This window comes from Gigantopelta aegis, chromosome 6, assembly GCF_016097555.1.
Source record: "Gigantopelta aegis isolate Gae_Host chromosome 6, Gae_host_genome, whole genome shotgun sequence".
Taxonomy (NCBI): domain Eukaryota; kingdom Metazoa; phylum Mollusca; class Gastropoda; order Neomphalida; family Peltospiridae; genus Gigantopelta; species Gigantopelta aegis.
Genome location: NC_054704.1, coordinates 92,300,945 through 92,323,558, shown reverse-complemented (window position 1 = coordinate 92,323,558; position 22,614 = coordinate 92,300,945). Strand labels below are relative to the sequence as shown.

Sequence of the window (22,614 nt, the reverse complement as noted above, 5' to 3'; positions counted from 1 at the left end):
GTCAACCTTTAGTCAAGAGAAAGCAGGAGGTGTGTGTTGAAAAAGCAGGAGATTTTTTAAATTCACACAATTTAACCCAAAATTGCAAGATTTAAAAAAAACATTATTACAATAAGTTATATGAATACTTTATAATGTCATATATACTTCTTAACCTTAGATCTTGACATTAAAAAAAGAAAAAAATATTTAACTTTTTTTTGTTTTGTTTTGTTTAAATATTATTATGATTTAATACATATTTATTTTTTTATTTTTTTTATATCCAAAAATGTTAAGAACATGAACAAGAAATAAAAAATTAATTAGTACATTTACGGTATTACACTTACAGCCTACAGGTTGCGTTACATTATCATTTGTGGTTAGTGTACCTACGGTAAGTACCAAAGACAAATTTATATAAATCTTATAAATTAATATTCAGTTTTTACTATAATGAGGAACGGTGGCGTGGTACTTATTTAAAATCATTATAATGATGCAATAAACATTGTATTTTCATTAATCATAAGTAAAACCTCATTACGGACATCGTGTGAAATATACCGGAATTATACCCATTTCCGTGAGTAACTTTATGTCAATGTCAAACACAACATTTTTTAATTGTACAAAAATAATTTCTTGAAGTGTACCCTTATAACCAACATTTTACTGCACAAACATACAAAATTAACTGACACAAGTATGTTTATACAGCTAATTGGTCTTTTCGTTGTCTTGCTGTGACATGTGATTTTAACATGCATCGTGTATATCGCTGTCAACTCGGAGTCTGGCAGTTCAGATCCGTCATAGACTATGACTATGACATAGTTGCATTATGTAATCCAGTGGGAAGACATTTTACAATTCAGAGGTGTTATTAGAACTAAATTGGATAGTTTTTTTTTTTTTATATGGCAACACTGAATGCCTGTTGAATTAGCGGCAACACGCTTCTTAGCCATTACGATGACAACAAACATTATAATAACACGTCATTTTATAAACTCCATGTCACATGTGCTTTTTTTAACAATATAAATAGGCTATCCCACAATTCTCACTTCGGCAAAGGTTAAACAGTCGGGACAATTCGGCCTGTTACATTCTCAGAAGCCGAAAGTAGTCAACATTTTCCGAATGAGAAAAAAAGGCAGAGTTACTTCCATTCTGTTATTTTGACAAAAGAGGATCGATTTTTTTTTTTATGCTTACAAAAATGTCATTTAAGAGGAGAAACTGTCTCCTGCACAGAATAAGGAGCTTTGATCAAATACCGGGAGACTCCCGCGGAATCCGGGAGGGTTGACAGGTCTGGTTAACTGGCCATGTAATTAAAACTACCAATGCTAAAAAAGTCAGTTAATTAGAACAGTATAAACTGCCAAGCGACATATATTCACTTTGTTACACACATATACCTGTCAAATGAAGGGGTAAAAACCCATTAGGTCTGCTAAATTCAGGAAGTGGATCGAAACCTTTGTGCACCTCAGGACAACATTCTTTTGCTAGTTGAACAGAGAATGCATAGAGGGTTATAAGTTAAGTTTGTTTTGTTTAACAACACCTCTAGAATACACTGATTTATTAATAATTGGATATCTAACATTTAGTCAAATATAGTCAGTTGTAGAGGAAACCTGCTACAATGTTCCATTAGTAGCAAGTAATATTTTAAATACACTTTCCCACAGACAGGACAGCACATACCATGGCCATTCAGATACCAGTCATAGGGCACTGGTTGCACAGAGGGAGTGTTTATCATACATTAAACAAACACCTAATCGCTTAATCCCACTCCTTTAAAAAATCACAAAAAAACCTCAAACTTAAACTCAGCTGTTACTCCCTCCCCCATCACCCCCCTCAATCATGCCATCCCCGCAATCTTGATCTGTCAGTATCAAGCAGATTTGCAACTATTTAGACCTAAACCAAAGTAGCAGCAGCCATTTAGCAGCAATTTAGTACGGACTGCACTCTGCCATCAAGCCTGCTATCAAAGGTGAGTATGGGTTTGTGGCTGTCATCAGCTAGTTACTGTGTTAATCATCGGTGCAGGAAGGAAGCCAGCACCTGTTGAAAGTATACACAAATACATGTCATGCTCATGTGCCCACTCTAATTTGCATTGTCATGCGACCGGGGGGAAGGGCGCAGCTTATTCCTAGGTCTCTGTGGTAATCAGCTTCAAAGAGTCGCATTGTGGCTCCTTTCAAAAGTCATCCTGGTGCTGCTAATTGAAGTAACGCAGCAAAAATTAACTTAAATGTGGGTGGATACAAAAGATCATTTTGTAAATACAATAAAATATTACAGAGGTGAATGAAAAAACCCAACAGATTATGAAAGAGTGGAAAAGTGGGTAAATTAATTCTCTGAGGTAGTGCTGTTGAATGCTTTTGAGTGGCAGATGTCAAATGGAGATAGAGAAATAGAAGTTAGTCTTAATGAAGCCGATGTGTTTGATTGGCTCACTGGACTGTCTGCTGCTGAGAGAGGCTGTGTTTGGAAAACACACTAATTTATACATAACTGCTTTGCACTAAAATGACATCATTTTGGAAAACCAAAATTAAAACCTTTTAAACGCATCTGTTTTTAATTAATTTTTTTAATGTAATTGCACAGCAACCTTCCAAATGAATTTTAAAATACCAAAACCATGAAGCTTAGTTTTTTATCATATAGTTTACCCTCACCCATCCCCACCAGTTAAATGTACAGACCACCAAAGTGACCAATGCAAGACGGATATATCAAAACCATCAAAATTAATGACAATAATAAAAAACATCATGTAGATCTTAAAATGCCAATTTACAGCAGTGATAAGAGTTTTATTATTGACAATAATAGATTTTGGAGCTCTTCTATCTTGGAGGTAAAGGGTCATTTATCAATACCATGATACCAGTCCGATAAACATAAGAAACAAACAGCTGTACACGACTTACTTTCTATCCAAACTTTTTTTTTTTTGCTTTTTATTGGCAACTTGGCCAGAGATTAATGCTTGGTGATTTACCTGGAAGTATCAGTTAAAACTCTTGCATGCCATTTGCTAGGTAAACTGTTTTTCTTTTGAAGAGCCTCATTATCTAAGCAGTTGTTTCCCTTCCCAGACTAATGGTCTCATGCAGCTTTAATGGTCCATTAATGAGGGACTGGTTTTTTTGTGTGTTCACTAACAGACTTGTGCTATCAACATATGGAAAGAAGTCTGAAGCATTTTCCATAAGTTTCAAGTCAGATGTGAACAGGAACTTGGTATTATGGTTTTGTAGTGACTGGAAAGTGTAAACTGATTTACTCCCAAGAGTATATTGTATTTTGAATAAAAGAATGGAATGAATAAGTAGATCAGTGATGGATGGATGGACAGATGGATGGACGGATGGATAGATACATGGATGGATGGATAGATACATGGATGGATGGATGGATAGATACATGGATGGATGGATAGATACATGGATGGATGGATAGATACATGGATGGATGGATAGATACATGGATGGATGGATAGATACATGGATGGATGGATGAATAGATACATGGATGGATGGATGGATAGAGAGATACATGGATGGATGGATGGACAGATAGACTGATGAATAGATACATGGATGGATGGATAGATACATGGATGGATGGATAGATACATGGATGGATGGATGGATGGATGAATGGCTGGATGGATGGATGGACGAATGGATGGACAGATGGATGGATGGATGGATGGTTGGATGATGGATGGATGGATGGATGGATGGATGGATGGATGGATGGATGGATGGATGAATGGATGAATAGATGGATGGTGCAGGGGTGGGTAGGTGGATGGATAGATGATGTGAATAGATGGATGGATGTGAATGGATGGATGGATGGATGGATGTAAATGGATGGATGGATGTAAATGGATAGATGACTTAAATGAATAAATGGATGAATATATATGCATTGATGAATGTGCAGATGGGTGGATATAATGGTTCGATTCACAACTTGTGTATAGATGAAGACATGAGTCCATACCAATCTGGTGTTTTATGGATTTAATGAATGAAAAAACAAATGAATGAACAAAGGAATGTCCACCATATGATAATTTGTCATGTTTGGTCTATCGTTTGAGAGAAGAAACCTGCTGCAGTTCAGAGCTAATGGAATGGAAAATAGGATTTGTTTTATAATTGTAATGTAAAACAAACCATTGTATTTGATAATATTACAATATTTTGGTCCAATTCCTTCAATAACTGAATTTTTTTTGAAACAACACAGGTCATCACCAGATGGTGAATACAATGGAAGATTTTATCTGCAAAACAAGTCAGTATATAAACAAATATGAAAACACCACTCTGAATTTCCTTTGATCCCAGCAACAACTTCTGACAGCAACATTTTATGAATCCACTCACTTTAATTTAACATCATATGTGGCTCGTTATATTTACCACACAACTAATAAAATACTAATTCACTTAGTATGTGTTTATTGGGAGAAGAATACTGGTAGGATAATAGGACGAACTCTCAATAGATTACTCATGTGATTACCCATGTGTTTTCCTATCTGATTCTTCACATCTATATAACATGATACTTGTGCATTGAACAGCCAAAAGAAATTAAAAGTTTTATCCAGTGATAAAATAAGTTTTAAAGACTGAAGGCTAATTGAATGGCAACGTTGTTATGAAAATCATTATTGGTATAACAATTGTTAGCTAAGATTTAAGTAGATCTATCTGGTTTTCTTTCTTTCTTTTTTTTTTTACATCCTTTTAATGCTTCACCTATTAGTTTAAATATTATATGTCCATCTTATAAGTATATTTCATCTTTTTTTCTGCTTTCTTTTTGAGAATTGCTTTCCACTCTTCCAGATGTGTTTGAAAGTGAAAGATTTATTTATGATTTTAAACAGGAACCTAATAATGAATTTGGTAAGATTTAAGTAGACTAGTTTCAAACTTCAAATCTATTTGTTGCCAGGCAAAATGTCTAGTGTCAAATGCCATGATAATTTATTTATCACATAGACAGGTTTTTTTTCTTCTGCAAGATAGATTGGTATCAGTGACACAAGTCGTCAGTGTAAAAATGAAATAATAAAATAAAAGTATATACGACTAACCAGATGCAGGCAAAATGAGTTATAAAGATGAGTAATTCGATTCAACACAAGAGAAGACTAACATGATCTTCTGGCCACTATTTTTACCAGACATGGAAACAAACTTCGGGGCACAATATTTCATGTCGGGGCAGGATTTAGCTCAGTCAGTTGAGCAATCGTTTGAGGTGCTTGTATCGCAGGATCAAACCACCTCAGTGGATCCATTCCACTGATTGGTTTTTTTTCTCTCGTTCCAACCGGTGCACCATAATTGGTCAAAGGCCATAGTATGTGCTTTTTTATTTTTGGGAAAGTTTGTTTGTTTTGTTTAATAACACCACTAGAGCACATTGATTTATTAATCATCGGCTATTGGATGTCAAACATTTGGTAATTTTCACATATAGTCTTAGTGCATATAAAAGGTCCCTTGCAGCTAATGGAAACATGTAGCAGTTTCCTCTGATGACTACGAGTTAGAATTACCAAGTGTTTGACATCCAATAGCCAATGATTAATTAATCAATGTGCTCTAGTGGTGTCATTAAACAAAACAAACTTTAAACAATATTTCATGTGAACAGCTATTTTGTTCACATGTGGGTTATACAACTTTAAATTCATGTGAACCACCACTCAGTTACGTGGTAAACCATTATATTCGAGAACCTGGTAAACCATTATATTCGAGAACCTGGTAAACCATTATATTCAAGAAACTGGTAAACCATTATATTCGAAAACCTAGTAAACCATTATATTCGAGAACCTGGTAAACCATTATATTCGAGAACCTGGTAAACCATTATATTCGAGAACCTGGTAAACCATTATATTTAAGAACCTGGTAAACCATTATATTCGAAAACCTGGTAAACCATTATATTCGAAAACCTGGTAAACCATTATATTCGAGAACCTGGTAAACCATTATATTCGAGTAAAAGTTTCAAACTTGAGGAACACCAGAACTTTATTCATGTATTATAACAGCAATTCTATGGAATTAAATGTCTCACCTACGATAAACATTTTCATTGCACTGTGATGAACTTCCACAATTGCAATTAAAAACACTTGACCTAGGACTTACAGTTTGTGAGAAACTGATCTATGGGTAAATACAAAAATAAATAAATAAATAAATAAATAAATAAAATAAATAAATAAAATAAAATAAATAAGCAAATAAATAAATAAATAAAATAAAAAATCCATTAATTTTCTGCGCAAAGTTTTTATAAACTAAAAAGATTATGTCAGCTTATTATTAAAGTCAGGAACAGTTTTTGAGTGGTTCTAAAATCAAGACAGTTGAAAGTTTTAAAATTAGGTACATCCATTTAAGTTACTAATAACCAGTTAAAAGAAAGGCCTCTTTTTTATACTTACAGGGATAGTACATACCACTGCCTTTGAATAAGAGGAGAAACCAGCTGCAAGGGATCTTTTACATGCATAATTTTAATATAGCAGTTGTGAAGCACTGGCTAGAATGGGAAAAACCTAACTGGATTATCCACTGTCGGGGACTGAACTCATGACCCACCTCACCTTAGGTGAGTGTTCAGCCACAGAGTTACATCTTTCCTCATGTCCATTGTCAGAAGTGGCCTAATACTAAACCTGTTACAATTCAAACATATTTATTTATCTGTTCTCCATGTGCCAAATGGTTTTTCTCTACTTACCTGATGGTTGGCAAAACAAATAATAAACATTTAAGCTAGCACTGTGGGAAAGTTCTTGGTTTGTCTTACACACAGTAATTGTGTTTTTAAATACATGTTCAGGTCTCTGGGGATTGAACATTTACCCAAACAAATTCAGGTAACCCATTTCATGTAACTCTTCATGAATGAAAAATAGGTTATGCAAAATTAATTTTAGAAATTTGAAGCAACATACAAATGAAATGTTTTTTGTTTTGTTTTTGTTTTTTTTTGTTTTTTTTAAATTTATTGTCCCCAGACACAAGTATGATAGTGTCAGGGTTGGGGGCCCTGATTTCACTACCTTACATCCATGTTATAAGTACATATGAACATTATTTATATATATAATATAGTGTAATTCGAATCAATATAATAATATTAATAAGCATGAATACATGAAAACATGGAGTTCACTAATATGTGGGGTTAACAGTGAAGATAGAGGTAGAGGAAAGATTTGAAATTGAAATGATTCTTTGTGCAATCATCAAAGACCTGATGTATCAGTGGTAAGCAATATATGTAGAAATTAATTAATTAATTAATTAATTTTAAAAAAATAAAAACAAAAGAACAAAACAAAAAGTTTCAATGAATGACTACTTCAAATAGAATGCAATTAAATCAGTTGCAAATACCCATAAACGTGACACTCACAAAACAGGTATAAATATTTAATCTGTTTTAATGAATTAATATAATAGTCATGTCATAAACCAATTTAATATTTTTCTTTATGCACCCAGTTGACATAATATATATATATTTTGGTCAATAGGTCATTTGTTTACAAGCTAACAAGACCTGTATAACAGTGTAATATTTTGAAAAGATTTGGTTAAAGTGAATGATGTCAAACTACATTTGTGCTAATCATGATGACATCATATTACCAATAAAGGCTGGTTTAGAACTGTGATTTACTAAATATTTAATTAAAATTTTAGAAATTTATAGGATAAATAGAATTTGCTACTCGTGTTTTTAATATATAAAATATCAACATTGTCAAATTAATCAGAATTTTGTCTCAGCAGTTTTACAAATACCGATTAACATAGACTCAGTTGATATTTTCCATGTAGAGAATGAAACACTGCATTTTTCACTTGAACAAACTGCATGTTCCTGACTTTGATTAGTTTATACAAATGCAATTTCTCCCTTCTCGACATTTTGATAATGTCATTTTTTTAACCCTCCTGGGTTTTTCAAATGTATTATTTATTTTACCTCTCCCCTCATCTCTTTTCAGCATACTAAGAATGGCCTATTAAAGTTTATTCTTTCACAAGCAATGAAACTCATACCAACTGGGATTTATGGCAACCCAGTTCCTCATAAAATTAATGAAATCCACCACAATGACATGCCAAGTTTTAAACATTTATATTATTACGGTGATTCATCTTGTTTTTATTTCATTTCGTTAATGTACTTGTGTTTGTTTTACACCCAATAGCCCACGTATTCTTTGTTATGGGGTGTCATTAAATAATCATCCTTTTATTTCCATGCTAGCTGATATATAAGACTGCAAGAGTTGTTGTCCTTGAATGCTATTCAGGCTAAGTAGACTTTTTGAAATGACTCCATAGCATTTCCCAAAACAAATACCAAAATGGTATGTAAGAGTTTTAAAGATAATTTATCATTCACAATGCTATTTTTGCAATCAGTCTTTATATACTTATATATAATTTTTAGTCCTACATAATTTTTTAAATATCAAGTTACTAAAACAATTTGTTAAAGGGCTAAACTGACTGTAATAATTGGTTTCCTCAGTCTGAACAGACTTTTTCTCACTGCTATAAATTGGATAATTAATGCATTAACAACAATGCGGTAGAGATATGCATGATATAGGGCCGAAGTTACACAGCCAGTTTTTGGTAAATTTCATTAAAACAGATTGGGCCAAAAACTGGAACCAGAAAAGTTAGACATTCTTTGTAAACAAACATTTTGCTACTTTTAGATGGATCTGCTTTAGACAAATGTTACATTGGGTACAAAATATACCCAAATTAGAAATAAAACTATACTCGTAAATTCCTACATAAAAAATACCTAAATTGAAAATAAAACTATACTGGTAAATTCCTACATGTAAATATTCCTTTTTGTAATTCTGAATGAATGAAATCTCACACACTGCAAGGAGACATTTATGTAAAAAGCATGACCTGTTGTAGCACTATTGTCATAAAAGAAAGTCAGTTTGCTTAATGAAGCAATTAAAAAGAAAATGAATGACAAAAGAAAACATAAATCTGTAGACAATGATTCTTCATATGTTCCATCTTTGACCTTCATTCTACATTTATTTTTTATTTTCTATAAAACACCAGATAAAAGTAATATGTCAACTGTTTTAATTTTTCACAAAACACCAGACATAAGTTGTATGTCAACTGTTTGCCACTTTTACGTTTATTTTTCCATTTTCACAAAACATTAGACATACGGTAAGTAATATGACAACTGTTTGCCCTTTATTCTACATTTATTTTTCAGTTTACACAAACACCAGACATAAGTAATAATATTTTGAATAATATTACCAATATGACAACTGTTTGCCCCTTCTTCTTCATATATATTCTAGTTTTCACAAAACACCAGACATAATTATAGGATATTAAACGAGCTTTTATTTCGTATCATGTTTATGTCCCAAGTGAAATAATTTTCAAGAGGGACATAAACATGATACGCAATGATAGCAAGTTTAATATCCTATTTACTACCCATAATGGATCTTAATTTATTCCACTCATCTCATTTTGTTGACGTTCCTGTATGGTTGTAGTGCGCCAATCGATGACGTCATCGTGTGACGTCAAAAGTGTTACATCCAACTTGGCATTCTAGTGGGACGTATCACTTTGATATGTACCAAGATATTTTTAACCATATAGGTAATAAGTAATAACATTACCAATAATATGACTAACATGACAATCATTTGCCCCCTTCTTGTACATTTATTTTTAATTTTCCACAAAACTCTAGACAAAAGTAATATGTCAACTGTTTAAAAACCCAGGAATATATAACCGAGCAGACATCCTATTTAATGTAGCAGACGTCTTACTCAACCCAGCAGACGTCTTGCTCAGTGTGATTACTAGCAGACGTCTTGCTCCGTGTGATTACCAGCAGACCAATCGGAACAGCAGGTGGGATAGTCATCAGGACATGATGGCGCATGAACACATAAAATGTTAAATAGCAGAAAATGACATTCTCGAGGATCTGCTGAAGTACGATGCAATACATGCAATATCAGCAGATCACATTACATGTACAGGAGATAACAAACTTCAGGTTGCATACCACCATTTATTTTTTTGTATATTTTTCAACGCAGTTTCTATGTGAGAATAAATTCTGAGAAAAATATCACAACAATGAGAGAATCATATGACTGCAATTTTTAATAAGTACAATTACTTTATAAAAAAACCTGACATGTAAAATACTCAATTTAGGTTGGCCATAAATTGTTGGGATATATCCATCCTTAAGCCAAATAACGGTCTAATTTTTCTGTTATTTAAGTGGCAGCATACCAGTGTAAATATGTAGTGTTCCATGTTAAGTTATAGGTATGTAATGTTCTGTAACATACACACTGTGGTATGTAGGTATTTTGTACCATTAAAACACAGTCATGAGCATCTGAAGACATCAACAACACACTGGATAATCATGAATGAATTTTCTCAGCTAGAAAATGTTATCTTGTTCCAAAAGTCCAATGAAATGTTATAGGAGAACCATGTACTTTAAGCTACTAAAACTAAAACAATTAACAACCCCTCTTTCACCACCATCCAATTAACCCCCAAACAAACAAAACACCCCAGAACATTGTAACAACACAAAGTATTAAAAAAAAAACTAAAAAAAACTTACTTGTCTTCATCATCATTGAAGTCATTGAAGTTATCTTTGGGATCCACTTGACTCATCACTGAAATCAATGAAAAGAACATTTAGTATTTTAATACTGAAGGAGAAAACAAATACCGTAAACCAAATTCTATAATTAAAAATAAAGTGTAAAGTGCTAGCCTGATAGGTGCCGGGTGATAGGTGCCAGGCAATAGGTGTAGGATGATAGGTGCAGGGTGATAGGTGCAGGATGCTAGGTGCTAGGTATTTCATTAGTGGACCTGTTGAGTTTTTATTTATATGCAGTGCCCTGTCTGTGGGAACATGGATATAAAATATTGTTTGACACTATTTAGTAGTAGTATTATTGTGGCAGGTGTTTCCTCTTTCAAACTCTTAATTAAATGTCACATACCTAACTCTCTCAAACTCTAATCAAATGTCACATACATAACTCTCTCAAACTCTAATCAAATGTCACATACCTACCGGTAATAGTCATAACTTAACGATGGGCTGGTGTGCTGTTACAATTAAATATACAGACTGAGTCTTATTATCATGCACTAATTTTTGCAATATTTTTGAACATTTAAACAAAATAACCGAACAAACTTTGTTCTTGGGATGTAGATTTAGACAGAACAGAATGCTTGTAAAGTGTTTTTTATAGAAGTGGATTTGAAGATTTGAAGCCGGCATCAGTTCTATCAAAGAGAAACACACACGGAGTTGGGTTAAGTATTTACACAGTCAACATAGGAATCGCTTAATTTGGGATCTAACGTGTCACAACAGCTGCTATAAGTCATCAGCTCACATAGGAAAACATTAAACTGTCTGTGAAAATAACACATTGCTAATATTGGCACAAAATTACCTAATCAACATTTTTTTTATAATGTTAAGAGCTCATTTGCAGTGTGTTTAAATGTAATTAAAATTGGCAGACATAAAAATTAAGAAGTTGTATTTCGATGTGGGCCCCAACATCTTCCCCATGAATTACTTTTTGTGACGCTCAATAAAGATTCAATTATAAAAAGTGTTTTACAATCAAAGCTATTGAAACACCCATGTATATTATGGAACAATAACTTAAGAATGAATGAATGAATGAATGAATGAATGAATGAATGAATGAATGAATGAATGAATGAATGAATGAACAAACGAATGTTTAACAACACCCCAGCACAAAAACACACATCGGCTATTGGGTGTCACAAATGGTAAGTATATGAAAATATTTATATCTATTTATGTAAAACCACAGTGTAAGGAGCTGTGGAGAAAAAGTATAATACAATACATAAAATCAAGGTAAGTATATTTTAAAACTTTGTATAGAAGTCAAAGTGTTAAAAACACAATGTGTCCACCAAGGAGATTTGATCCACGAACCCAAGCATCTCAGGCCCATGTCTTAAGGTCACCTTTACTAGTCATTTTAAGTATTGTCTATTATTTCCTTTATGTTCATCAGGGTATGAACAAAACAAAACAAAATCATACACAAACTGTGTGAATTGGCAATGCCATTTTCACATATATTTGCGGATGATAATTTTTTTTGTTCATACCCAGATAAACATAAAAGAAATAGCAGACAATACTTATAATTAAAGCAGAATCATACTTGCTAATAATATCACTAAAAGTTTTATTGTGAATTAATTTTTATTCTTGAACAATAACACTCAGTAAGACAAACTACCAATATAAAGTGACGTCATCAGATATGATGTTCCCCGATAACAATAACACTCAGTAAGACAAACTACCAATATAAAGTGACGTCATCAGATATGATGTTCCCCGATAACAATAACACTCAGTAAGACAAACTACCAATATAAAGTGACGTCATCAGATATGATGTTCCCCGATAACAATAACACTCAGTAAGACAAACTACCAATATAAAGTGACGTCATCAGATATGATGTTCCCCGATAACAATAACACTCAGTAAGACAAACTACCAATATAAAGTGACGTCATCAGAGATGATGTTCCCCGATAACAATAACACTCAGTAAGACAAACTACCAATATAAAGTGACGTCATCAGATATGATGTTCCCCGATAACAATAACACTCAGTAAGACAAACTACCAATACCAATGACGTCAAGATATGATGTTCCCGATAACAATAACACTCAGTAAGACAAACTACCAATATAAAGTGAGTCATAGGTATGTTTCCCCGATAACAATAACACTCAGTAAGACAAACTACCAATATAAAGTGACGTCATCAGATATGTTGTTCCCCGATAACAATAACACTCAGTAAGACAAACTACCAATATAAAGTGACGTCATCAGGTATGATGTTCCCCGATAACAATAACACTCAGTAAGACAAACTGCCAATATAAAGTGACGTCATCAGGTATGATGTTCCCCGATAACAATAACACTCAGTAAGACAAACTACCAATATAAAGTGACGTCATCAGATATGATGTTCCCCGATAACAATAACACTCAGTAAGACAAACTACCAATATAAAGTGACGTCATCAGATATGATGTTCCCCGATAACAATAACACTCAGTAAGACAAACTACCAATATAAAGTGACGTCATCAGAGATGATGTTCCCCGATAACAATAACACTCAGTAAGACAAACTACCAATATAAAGTGACGTCATCAGAGATGATGTTCCCCGATAACAATAACACTCAGTAAGACAAACTACCAATATAAAGTGACGTCATCAGATATGATGTTCCCCGATAACAATAACACTCAGTAAGACAAACTACCAATATAAAGTGACGTCATCAGATATGATTTCCCTGATAACGTTCTGAACCAATGGGTTAAATTGTAATGAATTTAATGGATTTATCAATAATTTAATATAGTACACTTTAACCAGTTTAAACCAGTCATCTGTCTTAAGAGGCCAGATAAAAACCCACAGTTGGTAAATCAAAATGAATGTCAAGTTTGGCAACAATAGGATTCTTCTTTCATTCCTTTGAATAAGTGTTACAGCTACGAACAATTAAACAAGATGCTTTCCCAGTGAGAAAATAGCGTATACCAATCTGAAGTAATGGCTGGAATAAGGTGGGTGGGAGGGGAAATATAATGAATTAACTGAAGGGGACTGATCTTCTAACTTATCATATCATAGATGGATTCGTGTCAGTGAATTACCCAGTGCAAAGAATCATGAAAAACGATTGACCAAGTTTGTCAGTCCATGCAGAACTAAAGATAACACATTCATTAATCTTTTAGATCATTAACTAAGTTTCTGATAAGAATTTCCACCTTTTTTATTTCAAATACATGAATATATACTATTAATGATTAAAACACCTTGCACATTTGGTAGGTTGCCAGCAATGAAACAAACACTCTACAAAGACTATGCCAAGTGCAAATATCCTATTCAAACTAAGGCACCATCTTTCTAAAGAGTGACCATAAGAAGATGGTATTTTAGGATCAGAAGGCAAGACTAAGCCACTGTAGATCCTTTCTCCCTTTTTAAATAAATTTTAGTGTAAAATAAAAATCCCAGACAAGTCATTTGATAAGTTGGTAATTATTTCATAAGCCTCTGACACCACTTTCAGTCTACCTTGACAAAGTGTACCAGTTGGAATAAAGATTTTTTTGGAGAAGAAGAAATATTTTAATGATGCACTTTGCACAGTTTAAGTAGTCATATGGTGTTGGACATATTGTTAAGGACTACAAAGGTAATTAGAGAGGAAACCTGCTACAGAAAAAAACAGAACTTTATTACAACATTTCACGATAGTAAACAAAGACATGTAATAACAATATTGTACAGATAGTAACAGTACGGAGGGGTGGGGGTGGGGTGGAGTGGGGATGGTGGGTCCTTAAGGCTATTCAATCATCAAATGTTAGTAAGTATGATACAAAAGTTTAGCAGAAAACCAACCAATTATTTTAACTACTGAGTCCATTAGAAAGAAGTGTACATTTATATTATATTTTTAGACATTATTATTATGATTTCTTTTTTAATGGAATAAAAAAGGAAAATGTAATGGTTTAAACAATTTATTTCATATTATTACATACAATTAAGGTTCAAGCATGCCCCATGACTGGTATATCAAAGCCTGTGGTATGTACTGTCCTGTCTGTGGGAAAGTGCATATAACAATTCTTTGCTGCTAATAGAAAAGGGTGACCGATTTCCTCTAAGACTATGTTTAAAAATTACCAAATGTTTGACATCCAATAGCTGATGATTAATTAATCAATGTGCTCTAGTGGTGTTATTAAATTTTTTATATTTTTTTCCCTACAGACAGGATACCACATACCATGAAGTCAGTGTAGTGGCATTTTTTTCACCACTAAGCTATGCACCAACTCTGGTACTGGAATAAGATCCCAGTACCTTCCACTCTTGAACCTGATGGCTAAATTAACCTGTGCCACCGAGGTTGGTCCTCAACACACTAAGCCCATCAGCAGAAGCCTCCATTGTTACCATAACAACCAAAAGTTGGCTGCGTCCAATGTCGTCCATCTTTATTTGGTTTCTCGCAAGAACCTGTCACATTTCTACATCATTACTTCTTGCCTTTTGATGGCGAGTGGAAAACACATTTAAGGGTTCTTCCCACTGTCTTGGATGCTGGAGACGAGTAAAAAACACCATTCTGCCATCATCAGCGATGTAGTTAGCCCTCGCTCAGTGACATGTTCCCAGTTACAGTTCATTTCACTTGCAATTGATCCTCCTCAGACCTTCTTTACATGCTCGTTTAAACCTTTCATTAACTGTTGCACCCAGGTCTCGATTTCATAAAAATTCAAGACAAATGCTTTTCAATAAAGTATTTTTTCAACTCACCTGTCTTTATTACTCAGCGCTTAAAGAGGAAAAAAGAAAAAAGGGAAAGAAAACCTAAAAAAAAACCCCACAATTAAAAAAAGAGAGTCCCAAATCCATTTTTAACACTATAATACTGTTAATAATGTCTAAAAACAAAAAATCTTTAAAAATAAAAATAAAATTAGGAAATTCTTTAGAAGCAAGCTTTTGAAAAAGAAATGAAATGTATACACAAAGGTCAGTAGAGAGAAATTCTTCTAAACCGGACCTTATGTAAACCGGAATGCCCTCAAAACAAGATATTTGTTTGCAGTCCCTTTTTAAATATCAGAACAGAACAAAACCTCTCCAAACCAGATACTCTTTAAAACAGACTTTTTATTAAGTCCTATGGGTGTCCAGTTTAGACAGGTTTCACTGTACAGACGTTTTTTTTTTGCTTTACTCTAAGGTCTATGTGAGTTACTAAAAGTTTATAATGGAACAAAAATTTATCTTACAACTATTGTAGATTTCACCATATAGATAATTGTTTTCTTTACTTTACATGTAGACCTATGTCAGTGACTGAAAGTTTATAATGTAACAAAAGTTTATTTTACAACTATTATAGATTTCACCATATAGATAATGTTTTTCTTCACTTTACATGTAGAGCTATGTTGGTTACTGATAGTTTATAACGTCTATCTAACAACTATTATAACTAAAACTGTTCCCTCAATTTGGGCGTCCCGTCCCGCATGCCAACTGATGTAGCATGCACGTGGTGAGGAGGCAAATGAGCAAGCGGCTTCTCGCAGTTTATCATGCGTGACCACGCATCTACATGTGTCATTTGTTAAAGTCAATGGAGCGTGAAACTTTATTAACTGCTAGAGATGAGTAATGAAGAGAATTAAACTCTGTTTTTTTGTTGTTCAAAATGGCAGTTAAATATCACAAGCAATGTAAAATCTGCTTTACAATCTTGTTGAGATCGGTTTACAAAATATTTCTTCAGGTAGCATTATCCACTCATATGAGCATATTTGAATGTTAAACTTGTTTTGTTTAACGACACCACAAGAACACAATGATCTATTAATCATTGGCTATTGGATGTCATACACTTAGTAATTCTGAAATGTAGTTTTATGGAGAAACCAGGGGCCTAATTCACAAAGGTCTCTTAGGTTCTACTAGACAACAAAGCATCCTGTTTGCAACTCTTTTTGCATTGCACTGCGATATTGCAAAGTTGTGAGAGTTTAGTGAGTTAGGTCCCAGCTATATTTTTCTATTAGCATCAAGAAAAGAACATACCACAGCCTTTGATACACCAGGGTGGCGGAATTTAGCTCAGTCGGTTGAGTGCTCATTTGAGGCGCTTGCATCGGATGGTCAAACCACCTTGATGTATACATTCAACTGACTGAGTTTTTCCTCGTTCCATCCAGTGCACCACAGCTGGTCAAAGGACATTTTTCACAGTCCTTTTTTAAAAGTCAGTACAGAAATTAACCTCTCTAAACCGGATACCTTTTAAAACCGGACATTTTACTTGGTCCCGATGGTGTCCGCTTTAGAAGGGTTTCACTGTACCTATATCTTGCATTTTACTTCATAAAAAGAAAGAAAGAAAAGTTTTATTTAATGACGCACTCAACACATTTTTAATTTATGGTTACGTATATGGCGTCAGACATATGGTTAAGGACCACACAGATTTTGAGATGAAACCCGCTGTCGCCACTACATGGGCTACTCTTCCGATTAGCAGCAAGGGATCTCTTATTTGCGCTTCCCACAGGCAGGATAGCACAAACCATGGCCTTTGTTGAACCAGTTATGGATCACTGGTTGGTGCAAGTGGTTTACACCTACCCATTGAGCCTTGTGGATCATTCACTCAGGGTTTGGAGTCGGTATCTGGATTAAAAATCCCATGCCTCGACTGGGATCCGAACCCAGTACCTACCAGCCTGTAGACCGATGGCCTGCCACGACGCCACCGAGGCCGGTTTTACTTCATAAATGTGAGACAAAAATGTGTTGAGATTTGGTGATATAGTAATTAAATAAAAACAAGTTGGAAAATGATCAAGACTTTATGTGGGTGTTAATTGGCAGCTGCTTTGTAATACCGAATGTTGTCTGTAACCGATTAATTCATTACCAACTGCATCTGGCGCTGGTGCTCTGCTTCCTGTTATTAACAATACACACAAGTCGGCAGCCAGCCTGGAATTTGTGCAGATTTTACAAAAATGTCAGTGTGTGTTGCCATGACTCTTTAAAATTAGCCTGGTCTATGACTTTTGAATGAACTTTTCACATGCCTACCAAGGCTAGCGAGATCACAGATTATATTTCATAATTTCATTATTACTAAGACTAGAAGAGAACGTGATTATATTTTATAATTTCATAATTACCATGCTAGTTTACATGTCGTTTGGTTCGGCTGTCATCTCCAAAGGATTACTTTACTGATCAAATGTTGAGATTAGATTTTTTTAATAATGTGGTTTAAAACAAAACATTTTAAAAGCCAGTTACCAAATACATAGTAAGCAGATGTAGGTATTGATGTGGGCATCACTGAACAACCGCAAACATGTTTTTTGAGGTGATACAAGAATTGAAGATGTAGTTAGACATGAGATACCATTGCACTGGCGTAGGAAGTGGGGGGGGGGGCAAGGTGGCCGGTGCCCCCCACTTTTCAGATATTTTGCTTTATATTTGCTTTATAATAGTATAAAAGTGTGGAAATATAAAAGTGTGGGCCTCCTCCCCACTTTTTGGCACCTTCCTATGCCACTGCATTGATCTTATAACAAGTTGTTTTAAAACGTATCTAACAAGTGAAAGCAAGTTGGATACGTTTTTAAGCAACAAGTTGTAAGATAAATGGTATCTAATGAACATGAATGGAGGTATAGCCTCTTGGGCAAATTTCACTGAATGTACATGTATATATAAAGACAATCTAGCAATAACCCATCAATAGACACCTCCTCTCAAACACACCACCACAAAACATAAACTCCATGCTTCCATCAATAAACACACAAAGTGGCACATCAAGGTAGACAATAAGACCATGCACACACACACCTCATCAATTCAAAGTGTATATTGCTCCACCAATCAAGCGTTAAGTGATTCTGCACAGATCCTTGTCATGTAAACACACAATGTAGATGGGTTTCCTAGTCTGCAGATGGATCGGAAGATGATAACAAATCCGCTAGTCTCCAAACAAATTAACATGCTCCACTGAAGAGTCCTGCTGAAAGATTTACCGCCCCCACAGAATTATAGGCAGAGATCATATTCGTGCTTCTCATCAAAATATAATATAGAAATCTGTGGTATGGCAGTTTGGTACAGCAAAATGTCAAAAATCAATTTGTTCCTGCAACTAAACAGTGATCAAATAAACCTGTGAAGAGCAGCTTAAAACAGGTACAGTTGTGTGGTATTAAAGTGTGGTTTCATAACCACTAGGTGCAAGTTCACAGTGTCTTCACCAATATATACAATCAATCAACCAAACAACCAACCACCTGACTGACCAACCAACCAACCAACCAACCACCTGATTGACTGACTGGCCAATCAACCAACCAACCAACCAACCACCTGATTGACTGACTGAACAATCAAGCAACCAACCAACCAACCATCCAGCCAAAAAACCCAACCATTTATTTAATCAACCAACCAACCAAGTAACAATTCAGTTTGTCAACCAATCTCCCAATCAATCAATCAATCAATCAATCAATCAATCAATCAATCAATCAATCAATCAACCCAGTAATGAAGCAACAATTAACCAAGCCATCAATCAATCAATTAGTGAAAATTTAAAAATAATTTAAGATGACTTTTCAAGACAGATGACTGTTTGAGCAGGTTTAACCATAATTCCATTAAAAAAAATAAAAAATAATAATAATAATAATAAAAATTCAACAGACCAGCCTAACACAAAATGATAACATCATCATTTAAAAACCTTGTTCATTAGCTTCTCTGTATTGTTTTATTCTATTCCTTCTGCTGATTTAATAATAATAACTTTATTTACTGTTGGACTGGAGTCTAATTCACAAAGATCTCTAAAGATCTCTCAAGCAATATCGCCATTATCCTTGCGAGTCTTTTTGCATTACGCTGCAAGATTGTAAAGTTTCTAGAGTTTAGTGAATTATGTCCACCTGGTCTATATTTATATTTCATCTTTCAAATTAACACCAAAAAATACACTGATAACACACAACCATTTTAGTTCATATCACTTATTGAAAATTGGTTGTATAGACGGTTCTACGGCAGACGTTTTTCAGGTGTTTTGGTCACGCCCAATGGGTGTTCCACTTGGACAGACTAGGATAAACAAATATGGTGACTATTAATATTTTGTCGCAGGTCCTAGGGGGGTTTATCGCACACAATGAGCCATCATCAGCGTTGTGTTGTCGTGTTTTGTACCACCAAACAGTGGCGTGTAATCACGTTTCATGGCTCAGTGGCTCTTTTCGCTATCACAACATTCCTAATATCGGAGGCAGAATTAAAAGCGCGAGGGTGACAAAATAACACAAAAAGCGCCGGCATTCATTCTTTAAAAAAAATATGTTGTTCATGTCATGGCCACATTATATTTCCTTACCCTACTAACTGAAAAAAACGAAAGAAAAAAACTTCATTTTGTGGTATTATGAAGATGAAAGTAGATCTAGGTTTTTTTTCAAAAACAACTTTTTATTATTTTCCCTCTGCCATTTACTGCACACAACATGGTGCACTGTTTGTGAACAGAGAATAAATGACTGGACAAATACAGAGTATGAATATGTGATCATTTAGCTGTCAGTGTGAATGTTTACTTGGAGAAAATAGTGCATTGAATTTTTTGTTCAGACATTTAACCCAAATCTATACACCCACTGTAAGGTTGCAAAAAGGACATCATGCATGAAACATCACAGAAGATTAATTTGGACATTTAACAATATGAATATATAGTAGAATGTATTTCAAAGAATATTTGGTGTATTCACTGTGTAAAAAATACATGCACGATAAATGAATGAATATTATTGAGGTGTTAAAGGCACATTTTTCAATACAGACCTTTCTGGATCAGAAGTTTACTTGGTAATACAGATGATACTCTTTTACCCCCCACCTCCTCCTTCCCGCTACTTCTCCATCTATTCATTGCTCCCAGTAAACATCACATCTACATCTGTACCTATACATAAGTCTACACACCCACCCAAGCCCCTCCCACAACACACACACACACATATGCACATATACATAAACACACACAGAACACACACACACACACACACACACACACACACAAACACACATAAAATGCTACTTTGTTGAAAAGACTCCTTGATTAATATTTAAAAGAACAGACTATGTGAAACACATCACTATTATGATTAAATTGTCTAATTATGACAGAATAACCTCTATTTTTTCCCCATTAATAACAGCAATGTCTTTCTTTGATATTCAACCAAATTAGGTCAATCTTTTCTCTTAATTACAAATGTGACCTACTTATTAAACACGTCATAGTGGTGAACTTTATTAAATTCAGTAATTACAAATTTGTCCAGCATATTCATATTTTTCCTTGTGAATTAATTTTAAAACCTGATCATGGCCACTAGCACGAAAGCTGTCACCCATTTAATTGCGTGATCATTTGAAGTTTGAATGACTTGGACAAATGTAATTTTGGAAAACAATTTAATTCTTAACAGGTGGTCTTATTTTCACTGTCATTTTTGAAGTTCATACGACATTAATTTGAAGTAATTTTTAAAATGAGTCCATGATATTCATGAATGTCTCCTCAATTATCTCTTTAGACTAACGAGGAATTGTTGACAGGCCAATAGCACAGGAAGTGGTCATGAAGATAGTGATATTAAATATGAAAATGTATGAAATTCAAAATGACATATAAAACAGTTTCAAGTAAGCAGACTGCCGTACTTAGTATTTCAATATGTACAAATCAGTGAATTCAATTGTGAGAATGTCAAGATTGAAATATTAATGAAAATGGTTATGAAAAACGTAACAAGATCTAAGATTTTTTAAAGGTTTCTTTTATTATTTTTTTTAACTGACAGACTTTAGTTAAAGTCACAGGAAATACTGAACACTTTTTGAGATATTAATCCAAACTAAACTATAAATTAAAATTGTCTGCAAAAGCACACACTGAATTACAAAATTTATCTTTGTGTTACTTGTTTTAAATCCAATTTTTATTTTCCAAATGCACAATTAAAAAAAAAAAGTATTACTTTTTTTCTTGAAAACCAGTTATATATTTTTTAATGCTCTTTTGTACTGCACAATTACATAAAGCTGTTCTTAATCATCTTAACACAGACACAAGACTTCATTTCCAATATGTTTTCACCATTAACCTTCACCAATTGTCAGGTAAAAAAACAAAACAAAAAAACTCCCTGTGTCTCAGAAGTCAGAATTAAGTAATAAAATGTTTGGAAGATTGGGATGCGGGATAACAACTTGATCACAAGGGAAAACACCGACATCCCATCCTGTTTAAGCTTTCTCAATTTCATGGACAATTTGAAGAAATCACACCAGCTTTCTCGATCACTGCATCATTGGAGAGTTGCACATACTGGGAGAGGTGCATAAAGTAAGTGAGATCATCAAAATTCCTTCAACTGTGCTTTTCGCCTGAGAAAACTTCATTCTGGCCCTGGTTAAAGATAAACTGTGTGATAATTGCAAACAGGAGATGTCTTAGGGGGGTTGCATACTGACACTGGCAGTTGGGCCCAGATAACAATCGGAAACGGTGTGCCGATCACCTCAGAATGGCAGGGAAAACTGACAATGTCAATTTAAACTTTACACTATTAAAGAGAAGGAGGGATGGGGAGGGGGTGGGGGGGGGGGGTGAGGAGTGGAATGTGTGCATGCTGCAGATTCAGCATCTTGGTGATGCATGCAGTTA

General features: G+C 34.2%; 1 protein-coding gene across 1 annotated transcript in view; it reads right to left on the bottom strand.

Annotated features, from left to right (window-relative positions):
* The window catches only part of LOC121376457 (tyrosine-protein kinase transmembrane receptor Ror-like), a 354,346-nt gene that overhangs the window by 132,823 nt on the left and 198,909 nt on the right, over positions 1-22,614 (bottom strand). Inside the window, exon 3 of the mRNA XM_041504330.1 lies at positions 10,765-10,822. Within this exon, the coding sequence (XP_041360264.1) occupies positions 10,765-10,822 (58 nt within the window). The remainder of the gene's footprint in view (positions 1-10,764; positions 10,823-22,614) is intronic.